We start from the raw sequence: 26,109 nt of genomic DNA on the forward strand, positions 1-26,109 counted from the left end.
TACTATAAAAATGTCATATATAATATTCATTACACATAAAAAAAGAAATCAGTATGTCTAAGTCAGTTTAATCACAACCATTATGAGGGCTAAAACCTTTTGCAATAAAATCCTAGTAAAATGAAATATTTAGCAGTGCTATATTGTCTCCCTTTTTTTCCCCCCTGCTCTTTCAGTCATCACATAAGTGATGAGATTTTTTTTTTTGATCAACAGTTAACACAGAGTATGACATCAGACAAATGCCATGGAGTTGTTACTTAACCCTTGCATAGTGACATTCAAACTTAGTTCATCTATAAGGGAGTGATGTGGATGTGTTCAAACATGCTTAGTGCCTCTCCTTGCCTGTGTAAATCCATGCCTGTCAGTGGACATAACATTGACTTTCCTCTGTGGAGCATCCAACCACATACTGCCTGAAAAGATCTGGTAAAAAATTAGGCCCTGCCTTAATTACTGTATGAAATCATTCTTAATTACCAGTGTCGCTTTGCTTTCATCCTAATGCTAGTGTTCCTTTGTATGATGATCTGCCTACCTAGAAATTAAAGCTGAAGGATTTTCTTGACGGTGTCATTCCCATTTCAGCTGGAGAAGTTCGGTAAAGCCGTGAATTATGCTGATGCTGCCCTCTCCTTCATCGAGTGCGGGAACGCTATGGAGCGAGATCCATTAGAAGCTAAATCTCCATACACCATGTACTCAGAGACTGTGGAACTCATCAGGTTAATGTCCTTTCTGTGATCATTTTCATCATCTCATTTCAGTCATAATTAGAACCTGCTATGTTTTAAAAAATACCATTTCGACGTATTAATGATTTGTCCAAGGCATCTTCATCTCAGAAGTCATCATAATTAGTTCTTGCCATTTTATTAATGTCATGGAAAATTTATAATTGATGGACACTGCTTTTATAAATTATCCCCTTTAGAGGTTATAATGTGAGTGTTATAATTTGCAATATTCATAAAATTAAAATTGAAATGTAGTGGGTGGAAGTAAAGTATAGTAATTTCACTGTTTGGCAATGACACTTGTCTTTTAAAAGGTGTAGTTTTATAATTCAAAACATTAAAGGGAGTCTATCAGGATTTCTATTACAAACCCTGGTTTTAGAGCTTTATAACTTGGCTGTTAAAAAAAAAAGAAAAAAGCTGAAATTTGGGACATAAGATGATAGTCAGAGAGGAAGCTTCCATGTGTATTGTATTGAAAACAGTGTATTTTTAATGTTAAAGGAATGTGAAACAGCTGAATTAATTTTAATACAGTTTTGTAGACTCATAGGCTAGAATATGGATGAGAGAGCCTTTACTTACTAATAAAATGTCTGAATTATTACTTTAAAATCTGCTACTATTCCTTATAGCTGTTTCAGTGTTGGCTCCGTAGAAATAATGGTCTCTTGAGTAACTAAGGGCTTATTTGCTTTACTTGAGCAAATTATCAAAGTGAAATCAAGCAGGATTAAATTTACCTGTAAATAGAACAACAGGATTTTTCCTCTGCACTGTGATGCACCTTTGCTTTCCCCAGTGTATGCTGGGAATATCCCCATTAATGTCAGTGTAATTACTGGAAGTTTGCACAAGAGAAAAAAAAGGAGGCAAATCAGGCCCTAAATATTTGGTTTTTAATATGACAACGGTGGTTTTTTAACATGCCAGATTAGCTATTAGGGACTGCCAAGATAATGCATGTTTTACATTTTGAGCAAGTAGGTATTTGCATAATAAAATGTATCAAATCTTAAGAAGCTCTTACTCTCAGGTAAATAATATGCCTGTTAAATATTTAAAAACATGTTTTTGCATTCCACACTTCATAAAGAGAAGAAGAAAATCTAAAGAGATCACTCGAGAAAAAAATTATGTTCACTCAACACTTGATCCATGTTAAACCCTGGGGAGCAGAGGACCTAGAAAAGGAGCAGCCTACCACTGCTCTGCTGTGCCAAAACTTGTCCTGCACTCTGACAGGGGACAGTTCAGTACTGTGTGTCCTGAACTACACAATTGCAGTTGCATGCCAGGATAAATGGTACTAAAAGGCAGTGCTTTTTCATAGTAGCCTGCTTTTGTTTTTTAAGAAAACCACACAGCACAGTTGAAAATGTTTCCCCTCCGTCCAGCAGTTCGTTCAGAGTTCACAGACCAAAAATCTTTGTTCACCCGGGAGTCATAACACATGCACCACTTCAGTCAGAGAATGGCAGCTCCAGGAGTCCCTCACAAATGGGCAATACCTGCAGGTCCCCTGCAGTGCTGGTGCTGGCTGGAGTCAGCTGAGTGCATGGCTGTGTGTTGGAGCGGCTGGCACTCCTCGGCATACACAGCCCCGCTGCCTTGCTGCTCCTGGCACAGTCCTGCTGCAGGCTACATGATAGATAAACCTTGGCATGGAAGCAGCAGCACCTGAACTGCTCTTGGAGCTGCTTTCTGGCTATGGAAGAAACTGGAGAACTTTGTTATATTAGACCTCCGATATCTAAATAGCTAAATCAGGTGAGATCAATTCCACTACCTACCACCAAATATATACCAAATATACCAATATACAAGATGCATGCAGCATCTTGTAGCAGCCAGTGAGACTGATTTGCTTATTTAATTGCTGTCAGTGGTCAGACGTGGACAAAAAGTGATTGCCCAGGTGAGCAGGTACAGGCTCAGTAAACTCCATGGAAAAAGGTATAATTCCTGTGGGCTACAGTGTGTGCTGAATGTACAAACCAAGTATGCAGTTGTGCCAAGCCTCTTTCTCAGTGTGGCTGCTAATGTTGACATAGATTTTTACTGTGAGATAACAAATAGAAGGAGATTTTTCTCACTTTTACTCCTCCCTTTATCAGAGACTTAGTTTTCCCCTTTTGCATTAGCTGTGTCTGTCATGAGTATCTGCATCAGACACCTATTTGTGAAAGCAAGTGGAGCATCAAAAAGATTGGGAATATCAGAGATCTGACTGTCAAATGTGTTTTAAGTTAATGGTAATTTTAAAATCCCTAACTTAACGCTGAAAATCCCAAAGAGACACATATCTTTGTGTTTGATGAGATTCCTTCAGTTTGACTGGAACAACAATACCAAGGAGCAGGTGAGATAGGACAGGAAGCACATCAGGTGGTGTGTTTACAGCTGGGAGCTGGGTGCTGATGATGGGGGTGGTGGGAGAAGGCAGAGCCAGAGCAGCACAGCCTGCCTGCACTCCATTACCTCCCTGTAAATGAGGACTCATCAAGACTGCCTGGATACCTTAAAACTTTCTTACGCAACGCTGAACCCTATTACTTATTCTAACACAAGTACCTGTGAAATTGCATTAGGGCTCAGAACAATGATTTTATGCGATGAATTGATTTTCAAGAGACTAAATGCATGGAATGGAGTATGCTCAGTTAAAGCAAAAAAAGACAGGGGAGGTAGGAATACTCAATCTTTGATCATCCAAATGCTGGACAGCAGCAATTAAATAGAGAGGGAAGACCAAGTACACAAGACTCATAAATTAATGAACCCATGAATTAAAAAAGCTGTGAACGTGACCTTTCCTGTATTTAAAACCATTTTCTATATAAAATATATTAAAAGCTTTGAAGAAGCATTTATGAGAAGGATTTTCAAGATATTATTCAAGCCCAAAGTATTATATGTAAAATCTTATTATACATTACTTTACGCTTCAGTACATAGAGGACCAGGATCTTATGCTTCTGTCCAACACTCATCACAAATGTTTGCAGGACTCAGCCTAGTTGGCTGGATATAATATCATTAATATATCCAAGAATAGTTCACCTTGTTGGCCCAGAAAATTGGTTGGTGATTTACTTTAGCCCTCCAGATTTTAAGTGGTGCTTTCTGTTGAATTTTACATTGATCTCATCGTTACAGAACACTGTGACCATTAACTGTTGCAGTTGGAGAAGAGTGTCCATGAGTGGCTGTTATTTTTCAGTGTTACTAGTATGCTTGGAAACATCTTAACTCTCAATTTCTTCTCACCTTTCTGACAAGGTATGCAATGAGACTCAAGAATTTCACAGGCTCTTCTGCCACAGAAGGGGACAAGAAATTAGCAGTTTTATGGTAAGTCCCTTTGTGACAATGAGAGAAGCAGCTAAAATCTTAAGGAGGACTTTAAAAGTACTGAATTACTTAAGCAGCTTACAGAAGATCATTATTCTTGTTTTCCATTAAACTATTAAAGGATAACTAATGGATTTCTTCAGCAGCTGACTAAACATTTATTCTTCTAATTTATACTCTTATCAAGATGGGATATTAATGCTTTTGACCACTTTTTTTTTCTTTCTCCATTTGCTTGTGTTTCAAAATTTAACCTTAGAACAGAAACTACAAAATATAGGTCAGCTTTTTTTTTTTTTTTTACAGTTTATAGGTTTCATTAAGCAATGGAATTAACATAATCCTTTCCTAATTACCACAGCTACCGATGCTTATCACTTCTCTACTTGAGAATGTTTAAACTAAAGAAGGACCATGCTATGAAGTACTCCAGATCTCTGATGGAATATTTTAAGGTAATCTTTATTCTGTTTAATTTATTGATATGAAATGAAATTCATACCAGCACCGAGAGCTCTCACAAGTATGACTGTGTGACTTAAAAGTCCCACATTTAACCTCTCCCTGGGGAAATGCAGGCAGGATGGCTGCCAGGGAGTGAGGACAGAAGTGATTTAGGGGATTTTTGGATTAGTCACTTGATTCAAAGGACCATACTCAGTAATTCTACTAAAATAACATTATTCTCAACACCATGTAATGTTTATGCAAGTTTCTAAAAAGGAACCTGATTCTTTCAAGGTTTCAATGTGGAAGCGATTATGAACTGACCCCCAGTGAACCATAATAAAGCAATTATTTAGGCTGTAGTTAGTTAAGTTTGGATTTTCAATTCAGTGAGGTTTGCTGAAGCTTATTGCAATCTTAGAGATTTCTCCTTTTATTCCTGTGGAACTTCAAATTGCCTTATCTCCATCTTGAAGGTTTCCCTTTACCTTAAGTGGAGATCTGATTGTCATGACTTGGGGATGTTTTGTTTTACCTTGTCAAATGCTGTTTACCCAGTGTAAGAATGACAAATCCTCACTGTTGCTAGATTAAGAGAGAAATAGAATCTTTCTTCAGCTCTGCCAAGGTTTTGATATTTACATTTTCCTGGTTAATGCTGTTTGAAGCACACATTAATTCTTGTACTTTATTACTACATATTATTCTATAATTAGGTAATTATACTGTCTTGTCAGCCCATCAGTCTTTTTTTGTTGGTGTTTTCAGCCGCTGTGAATTTGTTCCCAGCTTTGACATATATTGGTACTGCAAACCAGTAAAACCTCTAACACTGCAGTTTTAATATTTTCACGTAAATGGTGATAAAATGGTCCTTCTGCTGTAAAACTCCAGTACTATCATGCAAGCAACCACAGTCCTGACTTCCCATGTGTTTTTTCTGTGTGTGTATCTCTGCAACTTCAGTAATGTTACTCCTGGTCTCGTGCTTAAATGGAGTCTCTGTTGCCACCATTAGTAGTGCCTCTGTTGTGTTCATGGGGTTTTCAGCCAGGGATTTGCAAAACAAATTAAATTTGAACTAGACACATTTGTAACCTCAGCATTTTCATGAAATGTGTTCCACCCACTTCACATTTTATCCAGGATGAATGTAGATTTTCTCTTAAAAAAAAAAAAGGATTATTAGACAAATAGTTTTGATAAACTTTTTCTGCAGAAAGTAATGATAAAAAAAAAAAAAGAAGGGTATGCAGGGGGGATTGTTTTGCCTTAAAGCCACTTTACTTGTCTAGCTGTGCAAATAGGTACAACAGAGGATATATTTATACTCCCAGCATAAGACCATTTTACTGCATCCACACAGAGAAAATGTCTTTTAATGTAAATTAAAATAAGAGAAAAAAATGTTAAATGTAATAAAATAAATCAGAAATGCTATTTTAGGCATCCAGTTGAAGCTGAGTGTTTCAGCAAATGTGTGTTCTATGGGCACTGTAACTCATTTCCTAGAAGTAGTGTTTGAGTGTGTACAGATTATATGTACAGATTATATGTTTTGTAATAAAGGCACAGGAGGAGAAAAGAAAAGAATGAGAGCTATTAACTACATGTTAGTTTTGTATTGCTGCACCATGTTCTCTGTGTTCACTAGAGAGAATCTGTAATACAAATGAAAGAGATTAAGTGTTTGAATAGAGTTGTTATTCAGAATTTTACACAGTTTTAACTGTGAAAAGCAGCCCGCTGTTTACAGCAGAGCTGGAGAGGAACTTTTTGGCTGAATTGTTTTCCATATTTTTCCTCACAAATGCCACTTTGTCCAAATTGAAACCATTTGTGGACAGAACTGGTACTCATTAATTTCCAATTAAAAACTTCAAGTTGATATTTTTGACATTTAAATACAGAAAATAACCATAAAACATGTAAGCAATTTTGAAATTTAGAGACAACTTGAAGTAAAATATAACTAAAGTGATAAATTTCTAAAATTGAAATCAAACCTTTCCAGATTAGAAAAAGTGACATCCTCTGAGGTATTTCCCCTGAAAGTTTGAGGAAGATTTTTATGTTTTTGAAAATGTGTTGTCAATAGTCATTGAAATACTTTTGTTAAATATTTTTACCATCAAATGACTGACTCCAATTGAGATCTAGTCTTAATCTTGACAGACCTATAATTTGTCTCCAGGTAATGTTGGGAACAATCCCCAGACAACAGAACCTAACATCAAAGCTTCTTCTTCATCTCTGAAAACTTTCCAGGGCAGTTTAGGATCTCCCTGCTTCCTATATATGAGCAGGTGGCAAAAATATCCATTACGTATGTGCTGTGCAGAACACACAGGCCAGGCCAGTGTCATGGTTTGACAGTGTCTGCTGCTTTGGACAGGACTGTTGGGTTGTTTGCTGTGTTTTAGAAGTCAAGGGTGGGCTCTGGGCTCCACTGAATCTCTGTGCCTCCCATGCAAAATAGTGATTACAGTAAGTGGATAAGCGTTGTAATAATGGTAATACTGTGCAAAGAACTTGTAAAATTTGATTGAATTCTCACTGTGTGTGCTGACTTCTAGAAGGGCAGCTGAGTGATTATTTTCAGAGAGCACACGTAGATAGCCTCAGCCCTGATACTACCACTTTGTATGGAAAATAAAATAACCACTCAGTCTGAGCAAGTCTGGAAAAACCTGGGCTTTATTGTTGCTCGGCAATCTTTTTGTACAGGGTTTTACAAGGTGCTACACAGACGTGAAAGGCAGAATGAGTAAGCAGGTAAGGAAAGTCAATTTGTGCAACTAAAATACATAAAAACAAGGGCATTCAAGCAGATCCTTACTAGAAATGTTATTTATACTACTATCTGAATCCCAAGCCACCTTCCCTAGCAATTTGGGAGGGATTAATTTCATTAAGGCATCAAGCCAAATTCTTTTTGTTCCTTATTAAAATATTGAAGGTCCCCCTAATGATAAGCAGTCATTTGCATTCTCAAGAACTTACTTTGTAGAATAAGTTTCAGTGGTAATTAAACCACTTCTTCGTGACCTGCATCTGCTTTTACTGGAACTTATTCCCTCTTTCATCAAGTGACTTTCAAGCTACTGGTTGGAACCTACCAATCATCCACCAGCCACTTAATTATGGGACCAATGTGCAGAGCTGTTCTGCTCTATGCACTGTAGCTCTTGCAGTGAAAATGGGGAGTGTTGAGGCTTCTGTCTTCAGTATTCATGTGCTCGCATCACCTGTATTTACATTTTGGTTTTGTACTTACAGAACTCTTCAAAAGCCTCACAGGCCCCCTCACCTTGGGGCGGCAATGGAAAGTGAGTATTTTCTGCTGAGTACTTTTGTCTGGGAACAAATGGTTCCAAAAGGGGGGGGAAATGGTTTTGTACCTCTAAAGGCAAAGGACAGGCCATCGGATCAGCATTTTGGGAGCTACAGGTGTCTTTGAAGTATGTTTTGGGTAGAAAATGTTCTTTTTGCCTACAGAATTGATCGTACAGCTGCCCTGGGCTTGTGGGGGTGAGGGGCTCCCACCAGACTGAATCAGGTACCCGTGTGAGCCATCCACTGTGATTGGGAAGGAAGAGCTGAAACACACCTTCATCTGTGCAAAGCCCTCTTAAGTCTAAATTCAGCTGTGGTGGGTCCGTGCTGAATTCTTTGACAGTTTGCTTCTCAAGCCAAATGAAGGCCATAAAAATAGCTGTTAATTAGCTAGCAAGTACCGTGTCATTTTAGGAAGGCAAAGTAAAGTTAACCTTCATTGCAATGATTTTTCAATGATTCGTTCAGCAATGAAAGACCAATGAATATTTCATTGATATATGGTAAGTGCTGTTTAATAAAACTGAAGGTATAATAGTGGTGAAAATGTGAAGGCACTTAGTCAGCCAATTATCAGTGACTTTATACTAACGTTAAAACACCCTCACCTCAGATATGAAGTCAGGGTAATTCAGTTATGATCTGCTGTTCAATGAAGGTGCATTGCTGCTGCAACCTTGCCTTTATCTTGCAATCTCTGTTGCCACCTGACACATCTTCCCTGCTCCTTCCTCCTGTATCACACAGATACAGGTAAAACAAAGGTGACTAGCATGGGCTCAATTCTAGGTGAAAATGATTATTGTTAATGGTCTCTTTCTGGTAGTTCAGAAGAAATGACTATTAGACATGCCAAGGAAACAACATAATAAAACTGTAGAAGGGGTTGAAGTTTAGCACACAAAGAAATGAAGTTTTCAAGCAGACTTCGTTTTCAAGCAGTACAAAACCGAGAATTCCAACATTTTGCTTAAAGGAAAATATTGTCTTAGGTAATTCAAAATGTTTTGTGGTGTTTGTATATAAACATATACACCCCAAATACACAGTTATTTTGAATATGTGTGTATAGGGATATTTAAGTATAGATTATAAAACAAACTAAAGTGATGAAATACAAAATCACCTTTAAATAAAAGCTGAAAATATATTTTAACACTGGAAAAGCAATACTAAATTAAATTATTCATTATGTACCAGTTTTTTGAGGCATTTAAATGTCAGTGAAACCTTACATTGCAGTAAAAATACATAAATGTTTACCTAAAGTTTTAGTGATGAAATAGACCACTGGAGCATTGCATCTCTTTTCTTAAGAAGTGGCTTGTACGTACACATTTCATGAAGCAGAAGTTATCCTTTTATTCCTGTCCTATAACAGTCAGGATGAAGTATGTGCTCTGCAGGTGATGACACCTCCCTCGCTATTTAAAGGAGCTGTTGGGTGTTCAGGATTTAGAATAAGTGGGTTTTGACTGGAGGAGAAAATTCTTGTCTGGCCACAAAGTAGGCAGCGGAAACCCAGCCTTCAGGTCAGCATCAGTTCTAATGTAACACCCAGCTGATCAGTCTCTTCCCACTAACTTTGGAGATAAGGAAGCAAAGCTCTGAAAGAGCACATCTCTGCCTTTTATTCAGAGAAGGAAGCACTTGACATGTGAGAATAACTGAACATGACAAGGCCGTGTTATAACAGCGTTATTGTGACACCTGTGACCTGTGACCACAGTCCACACTCAGCTCTTCTATCCCCCCTGTGTGGAGTCTCAGAAGAAAAGCTCTCTGGCTGGCTCAGAGTGGCTGTATATCTCAGGTGTCTCCTGGTGGCCCCCAGTTTGTCACAGGCCTGGTGCTGCCCCTGGCAGCACGTGCTCTGCCTTCCCCAGTGCTACTCACTCTACAGTTTCCTCTTATTCCCCTGCAAATTTGTACCAGATGGGTTGGGAATTCATACACCACAGAGGTATGGGGATGGATCAGCAGCCTAGTGCAGAACGGGGAAACAGTGGGGCAGTCTCAATTTTTTTTTTTATTTTAACAAAGCAAAACTTGATCCATTGCCATGAATTGTAGTGTCCTCAGGATCTCTAAAGATCAAAAATCTCATTTGGCCTTACTGGAATTTCTGCCTACTCTTGTTTGAAAGGGTTGTGAACCTCTACAAAGTTGGCCTGGGTTCCAGGCTGGCAATGAAACAAATTTTCCCTGGTTTCATTACAGAAATGTTTCCCACCTCTAGCAACAGAGAGCACAAAATACAGAGATTTAGTAGACTCACCACAGTAATAATGGCTGTGCACAACAGGGAAAATCCAGTGAACAATGTGCTTTATTTGGCAGACGTGCGTCAGCTTGTTCTAAGTGGCTCTAACAAAATACTCTTGGTATCCTCAGATACTTATCATTTTTAACAGCTCCCAGACCTAATCTAGTATAGTTCAACTCTCCTGTGCATTAAAGACACTGTGGCACGTCAGATAACCAGGATGTTTTGAGACTTAAAGTAAAACATTTGTGCATTAGGATGTGCTTAAACTCTAACACATAAGCTGTGTTAAAAGCTACTGTCTGCCAAATCAACGTGGTCTCTAGCTCTGGAAAAAGAATATATCACAGGAGCCTGTTGTTGAGCACAGGTAATAGCAGGGCACTGCTAGAAAACCTGCAGCAAAAGCTGTTGCCATCGATGCCTTTCAGCCCAAGGCTGTGCCGTGGTGGCAGTCTGTCCTGCAGCCCTGCATCTCAAGTGTATTCCACAGCAAGTAGAATGCTTTTGTTTAGGTAAGTGGTTCCAAATGGAGTTACATCCAGCTGGAGCTGGTGACCAGTGGTGTTCCCCAGGGGGCCAGTCCTATTTCATATCTTTATTGATGAGCTGGACGAAGGGATCAAGGGCACCCTTAGTCAGTTTGTGGATAACACCAAGTTGGGTGGGAGTATTGATCTGATGAAGGGTAGCTTTTGTTACTTCTCCCACATAACAAGCGATAGGACAAGAGGAAATGGCCACAAGTTGCACCAGGGGAGGTTTAGGAATAACTTCTTCACCAAAAGGGTCATCAAGCACTGGAATAGGCTGCCCAGGGAAGAGATTGAGCCACCATTCTTGGAGATATTCAAAAGATATGAGATATGTAGATGTGGCACTTGGGGACATGGGTTAGTGGTGGACTTGGCAGTGCTGTGTTAGTGGTTGGACTCAATAATCTTACAGGTATTTTCCAACCTGAACAATTCCATGATTCTATAAATTTTCAAAGAGAATAGCTGTTTTGTGAAGGTTCAGCACTGCACAGCTCTAACCAAGAGCTTGCTGTGCTGACCGCAGCACTGCCTGCAGCCAGCAGGTGATTCCTAATTGCTGGTGTTAGAATTAAAGGAAAATCTATATTAGAACATTAGTGCCACACTAAGTAGGTAACTTAAAACACTGCTTTGTACAGAACTGTGCAGATGAAACTGTAGGCAATTAGAACAAATCTCCATGGCCTTAAAGAATCCTATAGAGATATTCATAATCCTACAGTACCCTCAGGACCTAATACTGCTCAGCAGGGTGCTTTTAAGACTTGCTCTTTACTTATTGTGGTGACTGTTTTTGGAGCAAACTGTCATTGTTGTTCCCAGAAAATACTTTGATAATAAGCCAATATTGCACATTGAGTGTTTTCTAACTGCCATTGCAGCTTCTGGCAGCAGGTAGAAAAATCATTACAGCTATGAGATGCTTCTTTCTCTGAAAGATTGCTCTATTTTTGTGATAGATTTTTTTTTTTTTTAAATAACAGGTTCATTTAAAGGGAAAATTAAATCCCTTCTTATTTTCGGTCATCCCCAGTTTATATGCTCTCCTTTCTTGTAAAATCAGGAGATACCACTGCAAATTCTCCCCTGACTGGGGTGCAGAGGTAACTTTTGAAGTGCACTTAGGTTGGCAGTGAAGTGGGGCGTGCGAGGGGGCCTCACTCTCACTTTCCCTCTCGCAGGAGCACAGAAACACCATCGCCCATGTCCCTGAGCCCGTCCCCCGTCAGCTCTGCTGGGAGCACCACGGGCACCACCGGCTCCTCCTCGGCGGGGACCATCACCATCCCCCAGCGCATCCACCACATGGCTGCCAGCCACGTCAACATCACCAACAACGTCCTGCGGAGCTACGAGCACTGGGACATGGCTGACAAGCTGACCAAGGAGAACAAAGGTGCGCCACTCTCTTGCTTTTTTCTTTGTCCCCTTTGGCTCACCAGCTTTAGCTTTCTCTCTGTTCTCTGCCTTTGGACCCGGAGCCACCGCATCTAAGAGCACAACTGTGACAACTTGAGCAAACAGACCAAATCTGCTTGCTGGTCGCTGTAGCCAATGCGTATCTTCTCTTGTCAAGCACAGAGGGGGATGTGTAACACACTCTGAACACGGGGTTATCAGAGCAGCTGGCAAATAATTTAGCGAACATGAGCCCCAAGTGATGAGAGCTTTTGAGTCTGCAAATTCGTTCACAGTTTCAGCGTCTTGTAGGGCACTGAGATTATTTTCAGACTGCTCCGTCAATGGGTTTAAGACTATTAAAATGCTGGCTAGGATGATAAGCAAACATTAGATGTTATGTTCATGCGGGGAGTCCGATTAGGAGATGTCCACTGAAAGCCATGACCTTGACTCTCCTATGGTTGGGTTGCAATCTGTTTATTTCTAACAACAAAACATAGGTCTTTACCACAGTCATTTTCAAGGAGTTTTAGCAAGCGGTTTGTGACTGGGTTGTATCAAGTGTAGTGGAGTGTCTGAGATATAACTAAAGGACAAATTTGGCGTATTGTTGGCCAGCTGTGAACTTCCCCATGATAATGTAATTATTCACATTCCAACTTTGGGCTCACACAAATCACTGAGAAAGCCTTCTTTGACACTAGAGGTGCAGAGCCTAACTAGGAAATATTCTCATCATGAGTCGGCTCATTCTCTTAAATTATAGTGAGATTTCAGATGGCTGACTTGTCCTGACAAATGTGCTTGCTGTATGCAGTTTGATCTTACTCCCATTAATGTCAGTGGCAAATTTCCACTGATTTAGAGAAACTGAGCTTGAGATTTATAGAGTTTTATGTCTGAATGGTGGGACATAATGATCTATCCCTGGATGAGGAACAATAATAGAAGTTCTGTCCAGTCCTCCCCACTGCTTCTTGTCTTTGTTCACATTGATTAATTTAGTAGCAGTGCAGTCATTTTGGATTTTTTCCATAGCTGCATCCATTTTCACAAAATGTGAAAGCGATTCCCTGTCAAATGTACTGCAGAATGTTACAGTGGGAATGCAGAAGGATGCCCTGATAGGAGAAAGAGATGGTGATAATCTTGTAATTAGCTCTGTGTGTTGTGGAGTTGTTAAATGTTCTACTTGGTATTGAATCAAAATAGCTCAGGCATTCAGCCAGCAGACAGAAAATGTACCCAACCACTGCTGTTATCAGTCCTAGAGCTGGATGAGAAAAAAACCTGCTGACTCTCTTTCTGCATTTTCCTCCCTACACTCTCCTTTGTTCTCATTTTGATTTACGATCAAATAAACCCAATTCTGCAAAGCCATATAGGAATACTCTTTATTCAGATCAGCAGTCCCTTTGACTTTAGTGGGACTGGATGCATGAATAAGGGTTTCTCACATCAGCAAGACATGTAGGGTTGTGACCTGTTCTTTCATATCTTGTTTCACAAACTGCAGACACGTTACAGGGAATGGAAAGTTCGTGTTACTTCAAATTTGATTTAAGTATTATAAACCATTGGAGAGAGATCAGAGTTTCATACATGCTATACCGTGTCTGTCTTTACATTTTGTCTGGAACCTCATTTCTAATTAAATACATGATTTAAAGATGCATGCTTTAACACAATTAAACTGCAATTTGAAAAATTCATGGTGTAACAAAAAGTGTATGGGAACTGCTGTGGTGCTCTGCAGATCTTCATCACATCACATGATGGATTCTCTTTACAGAAGGATGTGTTTAAGATACTTTGACATGAGAAATATTGCAGTGTTTCATGAAACCTAGCTGTAGTTGTTTTAGTAGATGTCATCTGTACCTCTCAAATAATTCAGAGCACCTATATCTTGCTGGCTGGGACAGGACTCATCCCTGTCCCCTCTAGTCCACCTTTTCCAGCTGGACCAGCCCTAGCAGTGCCCAAGCTCTGGTACACTGGCATGTGGACTGTGAGTTCCAAAATGCCTTATGACAGCAAACAGGACAGTGCAAACCCCAGACTCTGCTGTGAGTCTCAAGTACAGGACAAATCTCTTGGCCTCTCTCCCAGGAGCTTGGGCGGTCAGTTCATTTTAAAGAATGAGATTTTCCCCCCCTCCCCTTGAAATAAGAATGGTCTCAAAAGCAAACATAAACCCACAAAGAAACCATGATTAAGATAAAAATTAAATTCCTTTTAAAAAAAAATAAAGCCAAAAAACCCAGATCCAGTCATTTTTATGGGTTTTTTTGTGGTCAGCTCTCATTGTTTCTGTTGTCTTCTGAATCACAGGGTGTGTCTTGCCCAAGAATATGTCTCTGATGAGAGCTAATAGAGATGGGTATAAAACTGTGGCCTAACAGCCTTTACCTCTAGGTCTTACTGCTGTCATAGATGTTTCTTAGGACATGCCCATGCAGTCACAAGAGATTTCTTCCACATTGTAGGAGCTGTGCAGCCTCCCCTTGTCCATGGCTGTCAGCTTAGGTTTTGTGCTCCTCTGAGTATGCCTGCACACTCCCAGTTTGGACTTGACTCATGTCCAGCTGGCTCAGAGCAGCAGACAGAAGCCTTTCTTTGTCAGCCTGACAAAAGATGTGCCATTAAAATAAAAATGCAAGAGGAGAACAGCAGAACTGTGACCCACCAGGCTGATCTGGTTTGAAAGGGAAAGCATGAGCATACTGCCATGTACTTTTGGTGGAATTTTCCCTGGTCAGTAGGGTTGAGAATGTGAGGGAGAATAGATGGAGTTTGTCATAAATCTGCATCTGTATCAGGCCAGACTAAACTGCAGACTTCCCAAAGCCCATGAGCTGGTTTGTGTTGTATCACCTAGCGTGGTGTTCACCATCTATAACATCAAACTCTCAGCTGACTTTACAAGATCAGATCATTTTTTTAAGCTTCCAAAGATAGCAGTGCTTTTTGTCTTCAGTGGAAAACTATCAGCTCTGTAGTGAGCAAGACCTGTTCTCTCACGCATAAATTTAATAAGGGGCTTCAGTGCATGTAGCTTTTTCAAGAAATGTTCAACTGAAATTAGGCTTTAAGGTGAATTTTCAGTGTTTAAAGTAATTATTTATCTGAGCCTAAAATGAGATCTCTAGAATGCAAGCAAGATAGTGCATTATTTCACTTCTAAATGTATTGATTTTTACACTAGAGGAGGGGAATAAAAGACAGAGGAAGGAAGATTAAAAGTAGCTGCTGGCTGCAGCATCTGAACAGCTCTGGTGCTAGCCCTGAGCTCTCATTATGCTTGCCTGCAGCCAAATCACTTTGTGCTCTGATACTGCTGTAGCTCCCAAGCTGACCAGGGTCAGGCTGTCAATACTTGGATAGAAGACCTCAAAGCAGCACTTACTCGCTGAAGAAAGTACTGATAATGATTTTGTACCCGGCATCTGCTCTCCTGAAGTGCAGCCAATACAGTGCTGGCTGGCTGAGTGCTGGGCACTGGATTTTAGGCAGGGTGAGAATGTAAGGGCTCAGCCACTGTTATTGTGATTGCTGGTTGTTATCTGAGCTCTGAGGGGCTTTAACTGAGAGCAGGCTCCCACTTGCCTAAATATAGTGTAAGTGTTGTATGTGTGGGAATGCCTGTGCCCCAGTGAGCATAAAGACAAGCTGTGGGAGAATAGAGGACACAATTCAGTTCTCCATTGACAGCAATTAGGAAAGGTCTGTTGGCCCTAACAGGATTAGTCTTTCACCCAGAGAACATCTAACACATGACATAAGTAAACTGGTGTGTTGCTTCCTAACTGTGGCTCTCTGTTTAGTGACCTCCTATTAACCCTTTCCAACATGGAATCCCAGGGTTGGGATTCTTCCCCCTTATAGGTTCCTGTCTCCTAGATGCTATTTTCCTGCTGTGTTCCCTCTCTCCTCTTCCTTCTCTCCTCCCACCCCACACACATCCTCTGGGGCCTGCAGCTGCAGCAGAATGAGCAGAGGACCAAAACTTCTGCAATGGCAGTAACAGAAATTGGAGGGTGGAGAAAAGAGCAAACAAGGTCTTCTGCAGGATCCAGACTAGCCCTTCATACCTGGGAGAGGGTACAGCATGGAAAAGGAAATGCTGTACTAGCAATTCATTGCCAGCTATTTAAATTGTGAAGTCAGCAAACTGATGGCATAGATCATCAATCAGAGTTAAAGGAAGACTACTGGCAACCACTCATACAATGTTGTGGTAGACTGCCAGCATGGATAGTCTAATTCGGTCTTTTTAAATATACTGTTGTGTTTTAAATTCTTTCATGCTGACAGTTGTGCTCATGTGCACAACCGCCTTGAGAACTCACTAATTGCACCGATTGGGAAATCATGGTAATACCTGTATTTCTGTACCATTGCCTGAAACAACTGCCTCTGTTTCTTGTGTATTGCAGAGTTCTTTGTAGACCTGGACTCAGTGATGGGACCCTTAACACAACACAGCAGTATGACCAATCTGGTTCGTTACGTTCGCCAGGGACTCCACTGGCTCCGCATTGAGGCTCATTTGTTGTAGTGACTGCTGCCCTCTCCATAACATCCCCATTCTTCTACCTCTACCAGCGCAGAGACGATCACTGGTGGAACTCCACTCATTTTTGGAAGTTTATTCATGTAACTTCATTTTTATTGCCTTTTTTAATATCCTATCTATTGGAAGTAGAAGTCACCATAAAAGAAACTTATGACTCAAGAGCAGTATGTGTTGTACCATCTAATCATTTTCGACAATTTTCTATGCCTTGTGTCTCCTGGATCCTGCCATCCTTATGTGCTTTATGGAACGGTACATTCCCTGCAGTATTGTTTTAAGTCCATGCTGCCTTCAAGTGAAAACAAAAAAGCACTTTGAGAAGATATGGATTCCTGAGAAATAGTACAAAGCGTCTTAAATATTTGAGGGTATATATGAGAAGTCCCTTCTGAAATAAATTAGTAGAAGTTATAGCTATTCATTCAAAATCATCTTCTGAACCTGAACCAAGCTTTTCGACGCTTAATTCTGGCATCATTACCTGACTCAGTACATTCCTAAGATTTCATACTTCCTATAGGTTTAATCTCTAAAAGAGAACATTGAATATCTTACAGCTACATAATGTAAGATCACCAAAGGTGTTAAGAGGTAAAAGGTTGAAGGAATGCCTCATTAAAGAATGATGACACACTATGCAATGAGGTTTTGATATTCCATTCTTCCTGTTTATTGTTGGCTTAATAATTTCAGTAGGCAGCAGAATTTATTGCAGTTTTTAGGCAGTTTCAAAATATTAGCTTTCTTAGTCTTATCTACCATTCCTATACTAAATCTGTGAATTTTCTTTCTACTTTACTGTTTAGTCTCAAACAAATACTCATCCAAGATTTTTCTTCATAGAACAATCTCTCCTTGCATAGTGACTCACTGAAAGCAGATTTTAACAGGACTGCTGCACTCTAAGCATTGATATTGTATGTAAAAGTCCATTAATAAGTGTATGCAGATTCTTCATGAAACTATCTAGAAGTTTAACTAACCAGCTACTGTTGAAACATTATAATTCCATGTGGCATCATTTTTCACCTGTTTTGTTCATTTCAGAGCATTAGAAACTAACAGTATTATCTTGCTATCTTGAAAACAATGTCAAATTAAATAAAATCACCAGATTTACCCAAAAGCAATATAACATTTGTTTAATAATGGCCATGAATACTTCAGTCAGATTACCTATTTTCCAAGCTCTGCATCTGTTTACCCATGCTGTCATGTTTTGGACCATTCCTCTAATGCGTGAATAATAATGAGACAATTCAGATAGAATTTCAAAGCAATTGTGAATAAATTGCACCATTTCACATTTGCTCTTTCCTCTTATTTTTTTTCCTTGTTATAAACTGCACTGCTCTTCTGGTGCCACTGCAAGAAGCGCTGGTGCATGAAACAAAACAAAATGAATTTATATCAATAATTCACAAGACTTTAAATGGTCTCATCTCATTCTTGATATAACACCTGCATACCTTACTGAACTGTAAATTCCATTTCTATAAACAGAAAATGCTCATAGCAATGTAAATATTATTCTGTCTCATCTCATTGAAATAATACAATATGTGTATTAAATGCCATCCAGATATTAGTTAATTGCAATTACCTTCTGCTATATAAACCTGTATATCCTTTAATCTGGTGAGTTATTGGATTCTACTCACTGGGTTGGGACCAGATAAATAGGACAAATTTGCATTTAAAAGGTTCAGACTGTTACGATTTTTAGAGCAGGCCTTGGATATTTGCAATAAGAGCAGTTTAAGGACTCTGCCCAATGCACATTTAAGACAAACATTTCTGTAGCTGTTGTATATTAGCTCCCAGTAGTACTACCTTTTCTTAAAAATCAATAATTCCTAACATTTTGTTCCACGAGGCTGTATTGTAAACACAGCCAACGTGCATCATTAGAGAAATCATCCCGTTTAGGGTTTTCTGCAAAGGACATTTGCAGAACATGCACATCCTGTATTATCTGCACACTCCTGTGCCTGAAGTGGTCGATACACCCTTATCTGTTCTCTGAGGGTTTCAGTAACACGGCTGAAACCTGAATCTGACAGCATTTGTCACACTGATTCTGGGCCCAGTAGCTAATGAATAAAACCACGACAGTGAGAACTGTTCAGAACTGTAGATGAAAGGTGGTTGTTGAGTTGGTTTTTTTTAAAGAAAAAGAAAACAAAACACTTGAAATTTTTTTTAACAGGTTGGGTAGTTGAGACGCAGTAGTGTTGGGATGGTTTTGTCATAAGCCAGAGAGTTTTCCATTCTTTTTGCAAGTAACTATTTAGTCTAATTAAGTGCATTGTCATCACTTGTTCCTTTAATGTAGACTGAAATCCTAGACTTCCATGCCTTTACGAGGGATAGCTATGCCTTGAAAGACAGTCTTCAGACATGGGACTGTTCAGAGTTAGCTGCAGTCACTCAGTGAAGACAATGTATTATCTTTCTCCTGTTGGTTGTGGTAAACAGGCTCCTATCTTTAAATTTACGCCGCGTTCACAATCTTTTGCTTAAACAGCTTAAGGAATTAGCCCACCTGATTTTGTATCCTGTGACTTAGGTTGAAATGTATGCTGAATCAATGGCATGATTATAGTAAGTCCAGCAGTCAAGTCTAGGATCACAAGCCAACTTACTATTTAGCAGTCTTGTTTCAAAAGCGGCTTAGAAACAAATTAAATATGGAGAGTGAATTACCGTCTTATCCCTGGGGATGATGCTTCTTTTGGGTTAGTTATTAAGGATTATTGCACTTTTACAGGCACTATATTCATCTCATTTCAATTGCCAACATGTCATCTTTGTGGAATCATTTTTACCCCTTAAAATATTACTTCCAGCAGACTTAATCAAATGAGATTGTTTGTTTGTTTCAGTCCGTGGGGAAGCAGCATGTCTGTGCTTGGGCGTTTGCTATGTCTGCACTTAACACTGCCCAATTCAGGCTCTCAAACTCATGAACCAAGCACCAAAAATTACAAGATTGGCTTAAAATTGTGTTAGTGGGTTTTTTTGGGTTTTTGGGTTGTTTTTTTTTTTTTGTTAAATAAACTCCTTGGTTCTTGTATTGCCTTCTGGATACTGAGCTTTGGGACTGATTTCACGACACATTTTCAGGCATTCTCCAAACATGACAAGGGCTGGAAAACACACATTTGTTTTTAATAGTGATAAACTGGGACAGTGATGTAATCTCCTGATTTCTGCAGCTGGGACTTAAGAAGGACACCAAGATTCATAAAAAAAATTGCCAGAACTGACTGCCATTTGTGACCCATGCTTGAGGAGGTTTGGAGCAATACTGATAGTTCAGCAGTGAGGGGAGCAAGCCAGTAAAGGGCTAAACTCAAGCATTTGGGGAGCTCCACGGGTGCGAGATCCAAGGGCAGTAAAGTGCTAAGTGCTCAGGCGAGGCATTTGCATAGCACTTAACCTCCCTGTCAAGCCCTGCAGCAGCTCCTCAGTGAAGTCTTTGACATCGTCCGGGCAGAATATCCTGCTCCGAGTGCAGTATCTCAGCCATGTGATGTGTTTTGGGTGCTCCAGAGCAGGGATTGGAAGGAAAGCCTTTTTGCTAGTAGTGTTGGTGGCAACTTTCACAGCTTGCTTCTAACAGCTTCATTTCACTTTTTCTTACATGTTCTTTGGACTTTTAATTATTTATATACTCTCTCTGTGAATATATTGTCTCATTTATAAATGATCTCCTTTGAAAAATAGGGACAGGTCTGTTGATAGTCATGTGGACTTTTTTTTAAAAAATAACATTGGAGATCTTCATTCCTCCTAAAGAAACAAAATCTGAGAATTGAATCTGGACCTTAATTTTTATGCTTTTTTATTTCACAGGTTTTATTGTGTTCTTTTATTGTAACAGTTTAGATTCACTGATGTTTTTGGGTACTTTGGAAGAAAAGTTTTCATATATTTTTATCATCATTTAATGCTGTCTAAATCCAGTCATTAGTTTTGTGAGGGCAACTTAACAGACAGCAGAAACGGGGCTGGTAAGGATTCTGACTTAAGTATTAACACACTTTGCTTTGAGTTCAGGACAAACTCCACTACACACAGTGTTGAAGCAAGCACATGTGTGTGTGTGTGTGTGTGTGTGTGTGTGTGTGTGTGTGTGTGTGTGTGTATTTGCAACAAAAAGTCCTTGTTCTTTACTTCATAGCACGAGAAAACGTATATGATAGCTGTAAACAGAAACCACTCTTACCACTGCTGGTGGTAATGGCATTATTCAAGTGTTCCTCTGTAGTATGTGATACTCCTGTTTGCACCTACTGTCTCTTGCAGGCAATGAAGTTGTGGCAGAAAGTAGCAACACTTTGTCATCTTGGTCCTGTGGTCCCTGAGGTCAGTGTCAAAACTGAATGTGCTGTCAACATGCTGTTTTTCAGGTTAGCTCATTTGCCATAGACCACTGTCTTGAAGTTTTAAGAAAGATGAAATATTTCATCAGTCACCAAAGGCAATTAATTTGTCATTTTGAAGCAAGTGTAGAAGTGTCCCATCTCTAGGCAGCTTGCACCAGTGAAAGGTCATTGCAAACGGCCTTTGCCTCTGGCAGCATCTCCCTGACCTCACATGAGGGCACTGGGAGTGAGGCAAAGGGGATGAAGATAAGAAACCAGTCCCCTGTCCTTATGACATCTTCCAGCTTTATTTTACATACTACTTTATAAATACAAATAAAACAAGTCTTCTTAATGTTGGGAAGGCTCAATTCCTCCTGGACTTCCATGATATAACCAGAGCACTATACTCACCAAAGCATATAGGCATTCTCTAATGAGATAGATATATATATATACAAACACACACATGTATGTATATAAATATATGTATCTCACTAGATATAGTGGTATGTTTTAGTTATATCACTTGAATTTAGCCTACAGGTATAGGCTAAAAGCTGTTAGGCTCTCCTTCATTACTGAAACCTCCTCCTGAGTGCATAATGTTCCTGCCTGACTCAGAGAGCAGTCCTCCTCTCACCAGTATTCTTATCAGACCTGCCTTTCTGATGGACTTGGTGGCTTTACTTAAGCCATTTTGTTTCAGAGATGTTTTGTCTTCCAAGATCAGTGATTCTGATCATCTCACACCTGTTTAAACCCCTGGTGGTAGCTGCTGAAGTCAGGATAGATTGAGTTCAGATCTTGTGTACAGCCAGGGGATGACGTGGCTCTACAGATATGAGAGCAAATTCAGGGGCAGATGAGTTACTGCATAAAACTGGTGTCAGATGAGAATCAAACCTGGCCTCATCAGGAAGCCCTGTAACAGAAAAACTATGATGATAAGCTCTTCCCAGGACCACAGGATATGTAGCAACATGTCAGGCAGCTCATTGGCACTGTGATCATATCAGGCAATTCAAGATATCAAGAGTGGTTTAAAGAAACTGGGGCAAGTTGGTGGGGTCTGGCATTATGAATTTATGTGTGGCATTATGTGTGCTTTTTGGGAAAGGGGATTCATTACTCTTGATATGTCCTGTAAAATAACACCTGTACCATGGTATCCTATAAAACCAGAGTATAGCACCATTCCATCCAGTTCTTAATCCCCCTCAGAGTGCCACCATGTGTCATAGAGAGCTAACTCTTGTCACTGCCCTGAAGTCACCATACAGTTAAACCGTTATTTTTACAACTCCAGCAAGGACCAAGCCCAGGGGCTTAGGGGCCAGCTCAAGTAGCCATGTGTGACCTGATGTTGCCCACCACAGGCTGTGGAGCCACACAGAGCTCCCTGAGCCCGCAGCCTACAATGGGTGTTGGACTACTACAGGTCTCTGTGGTGTGAATCCACATAGCCCTGTCCACTGTACTGGGGGACAAGTGCTATGCCCAGCAGGACTGAGGGAGCCCACCACCTGGGTGTGGCAGAGCTGTGGCTCTGCATTGCTTTCAGATCTTGGTCCTTTGCAGCTGCAGATGGGACTGGGATTTGAGCACTCCCTTGTACTTGCACTGCATCTGGAAATGCCAAACGAGTTGACAGAAGCCGTGCTCGCAGTAACAGCACAGAACTCGGGCAGTGCCCACTGTGTGCAGAATTGCAGTTTAAATTGTAGTGTCCACAGGACCACTCATGCTTACTGGCCTCACCTCAGTCCTGCTGATGCCAGTCATAAAAGTCACATGAGTGGACAATGCAGCTGTCTGAGACTTGCTTTCTTCTTTGGTTTTAAGTGAGTTCCTCTCTATGTAAGTTCCGTAAGCTCTCTGTGCTGGATATAAGTTTACTCACAGTTGTGTGAGTGTCACCCTGTTGTAATACCTTTGAAAGACCCACCAAGTATAGATAGCCCTAATTTCCACTGACTTATTTCCTTCTCTGAAATAAAAGGAAGATCAGATCCTGAAGCGAATTTCGTTGTTTTATTGGACAAGAGTGACTACAATAGACCAAATTGTGAGTTAAGCAAATGCAAAATAACTTGGCTCAACTGGTGAAAGTCATGGCACCAAATTCTGCTATCATGTGGCAATAATGCACAGGTCTTATGGAGCTTGCTGGGTACTGTATATCACAGAGAAGCTGGTTAACAAAAATGGCATAACATTACTGGAGTTAAGTTTATTAGGCCAGAAATTGAGTTGCATTAACCCAGTTAATTCAGTGGAATTACACCCATTTTTGTTCTGGCTGAGCACTCACCTCACTGAAGGTGAGGTCTCTGGACAAGTGCTGGAGTAACTGCAAGCAGACTTGCTCTTCAACCAGACCATATGTTGACTCAGCCCTTGCTCAGGGAAACCACCATTGACTTCAGTGACAAGTAACACGGCGTTATGGACGTGGAGAAGCTTTAACCCACTGGCAGGAGGCATTTACCCTTGAATTTATGAATGAAGCAACACAAAAGTTTTATTTATAACAGAGGTAAAGTTCCTCAGCTGGTGTAAACTGGTATAGGAGTACTGATTTCAGTGGACTTAATCCAATGTGCACACACCGAGGAGCAAACCCTCTAACCCCAGACTAATTTTTGCCAATATATCTCCATGCAGATAAACTCCCAAAGCTTTTATCATTATGCCTTTTTACTGATCATGCCAATGAAATGATTAGTGTCCCATAATCCTTGCCTGTAAGGAAATACTGTACTTTGCAGAGCTATGCAGTATACAGCACATCATAAAACTGCTTTAGACCACACAGTCTGGAAAAGCGTTATCAGAAACTAGACTAACAGAGCAGCTTTTTATCTGATGTCGATTACACTTCACTCTGCACTTCCACTGCTGAGTTTTACATACAGACTGAATGATGGCTGGGAGTTTCTGATGACTGTGGGCTGAAGCTTCAGCTGATGTGCCTCTAAGTAGCTGCGTAGATGTCAGTGCTGATTTACACCAGCTGAAAAACTAGTCCTCTCCCTTTTCATTCTGTGCTGCACCCCCTAATGCAGCTTTATAGATGCACACTGAAGCTCAGTGTATATTGAACTATTCTGATTCAGCACCAGATAATCCCTGCTAAAAGAATTGGAGGGTGATTTCTGCCTGCCATCTAGGCTTGCATATGTTTTGGTTTTAACTAAAAGGCATGTTGCAATTTCATTACCTCCCAGTTTAAATATTTACTAGCATCAGCATTAGCTTGCATAGAAAAATGGCGAATAAATTCAAACATGTCATAAATGCTCTCAGCCTAGAGATGGAATCTGTTACTTTAGTTCAAAGACTGCAGCAGGCTAAAGTGGTTTTTCTAAGGCAAATGGGTTTTGTACATTTAAAAGTCATGGCAAATACTTATCTAGGACCATTTCTGCTGTTCTTCCCCTGAGCATCCTGATCAGCAGGTTGCCCCACTGAAGTCCACAGAAGTAACTGTGTGAATGAGTGCTCAGCACACAGGTTGCAGAATCAGGCACTGAATATCTTAGGTTGCTGCAATCAGGGGTTTAATTTTAGCCATATGTATCACTTGAGGACACTTAAAAAGTATGTACATTTTATCCAAGCTGACAGTCCTTGTATTTCCATAAAATATTGTATCATTTATTCCTGTCTGTATTTTTGACATCTCTGGATTGCATATCTTCTACTGAATCTTAAATGCTGTTTTTTTTAAAACCCACATTCAAAAGTTCTAGGACATATCATCCCAGAATATTAAAGCAAGTCAAAGATCTGGTGATGTTTTGCTCTGGTTTTGCGCTCTCCTTCAGTTTGTGTTTTGTCTTTGGCTGTGGTACTCCCAGAATTTTTTAAACGGCTCAGTTCAATTCAAGTTGCTTCCTGTCTTCTGAGGGGAAAAAAAAAAAAATCAAAATACAACTAAGGTTCAGGAGAAGTAATCCTGGCAAACTCGGTGGGTGTTTGCTTTTTCTAGCTGTCCTGTTTTTTTAACCCTGCCATGTTGGGAGTAGTCGTGTGTGTGTTCTCTTACCCACCATTTCTGGCTGTTGTGGCAAATACTTTTTTTTTTCATTTTTTTTCTTTTGTGTGTGTGTGTATGTGCGCGCATGTATAATTAACCAAAATATCAGGAAAATTTATATATGCTTTCTTCTGGTTCCTGGAAATAGAGCAACATTATGACCTTATGGTCTTCCAGCAAAAGTCAGATTTAATTTCTGCATTGCAGTGCAACTTAATTAGCTATTGGAATTAGATTATGGTTTACTAAATGGCCTTTTACCTTACGTTCTTATGTTCTTACTTTTTATTTACTATCGAAGTAGCCTTTTTTTTTTCTCATGTGTGCAAGTATCATATCAATAATCATTGCAATGCCACAAGGTGTCTTTGTTCTGAACAAGCATGTTATTCTTGTAAAGTTTTAAGTATAAGTTAAGATGTTTTGTACAGACCAAGGTAACTGTTAAAATGTCAAGCAATTACTGAAATGTTGTATAGTTACAAAAGTTTGATTTCTTTTGCTTTATATGTATAAAATTGTATCTTGCCTGTTTTGCTTTGTATTTCCAACGTGTTGCACAATTATGCATTTTGTTTACATTTGTTCCTTCTTCAGAAAAAAAATAACAGTAATACTTTATGTACAAACATTTTAAATGTACTTTTGTTGTTTTTAAACACAATGTCTCTGTATAAATAATATTGGTTGAACTGGTACATTCGTGTCTCTCATAGAGGGATTAATTATACTGCCAGTGCATTGAATTATTTAAAAAAAAAAGTAAAATAAAATTTTTATGAAAATGTAACCCATTTTATCACTATAAATTATTCTGTCTTCTGCTATTTTCTCATTCTCCTCCCAGGATACAATAAGTATGGTACAGTAAGTACTGTTTGTGGGAGAGCTGTCATGGGTTTTAATTTTTAATCAATGTGTTTGTGTCATTGCGGCGACTTAAAATGACTCGATGTTAGAAAATAATGCAGTGCTGATACCAGCTGTGAGGTAACAGGATCAATAGCGTGCTTTCCCCCTCCCTGAGGGGCCTCA

The 26,109-nt window shown here is 39.8% G+C and overlaps 1 protein-coding gene across 4 annotated transcripts in view; it reads left to right on the top strand.

Moving 5' to 3' along the window:
• The window catches only part of AFF2 (ALF transcription elongation factor 2), a 336,223-nt gene extending 310,364 nt beyond the window's left edge, over nt 1-25,859 (top strand). For 3 of the 4 annotated variants that reach the window (XM_051789008.1, XM_051789018.1, XM_051789038.1), the window contains exons 16-22: nt 592-728; nt 4,023-4,094; nt 4,456-4,549; nt 7,269-7,316; nt 7,821-7,870; nt 11,864-12,078; nt 16,523-25,859. In XM_051789008.1, coding sequence (XP_051644968.1) covers nt 592-728; nt 4,023-4,094; nt 4,456-4,549; nt 7,269-7,316; nt 7,821-7,870; nt 11,864-12,078; nt 16,523-16,644 — 738 coding nt within the window. In that variant the 3' untranslated portion in view covers nt 16,645-25,859. The remainder of the gene's footprint in view (nt 1-591; nt 729-4,022; nt 4,095-4,455; nt 4,550-7,268; nt 7,317-7,820; nt 7,871-11,863; nt 12,079-16,522) is intronic. The other variant, XM_051789027.1, reaches the window with a different exon arrangement.
• Nucleotides 25,860-26,109: the final 250 nt, after the last annotated feature.

The sequence above is a fragment of the Manacus candei genome, unplaced genomic scaffold, assembly GCF_025592945.1.
Source record: "Manacus candei isolate 608988 ecotype Guabito, Panama unplaced genomic scaffold, ASM2559294v1 h1tg000003l, whole genome shotgun sequence".
NCBI classification, from domain to species: domain Eukaryota; kingdom Metazoa; phylum Chordata; class Aves; order Passeriformes; family Pipridae; genus Manacus; species Manacus candei.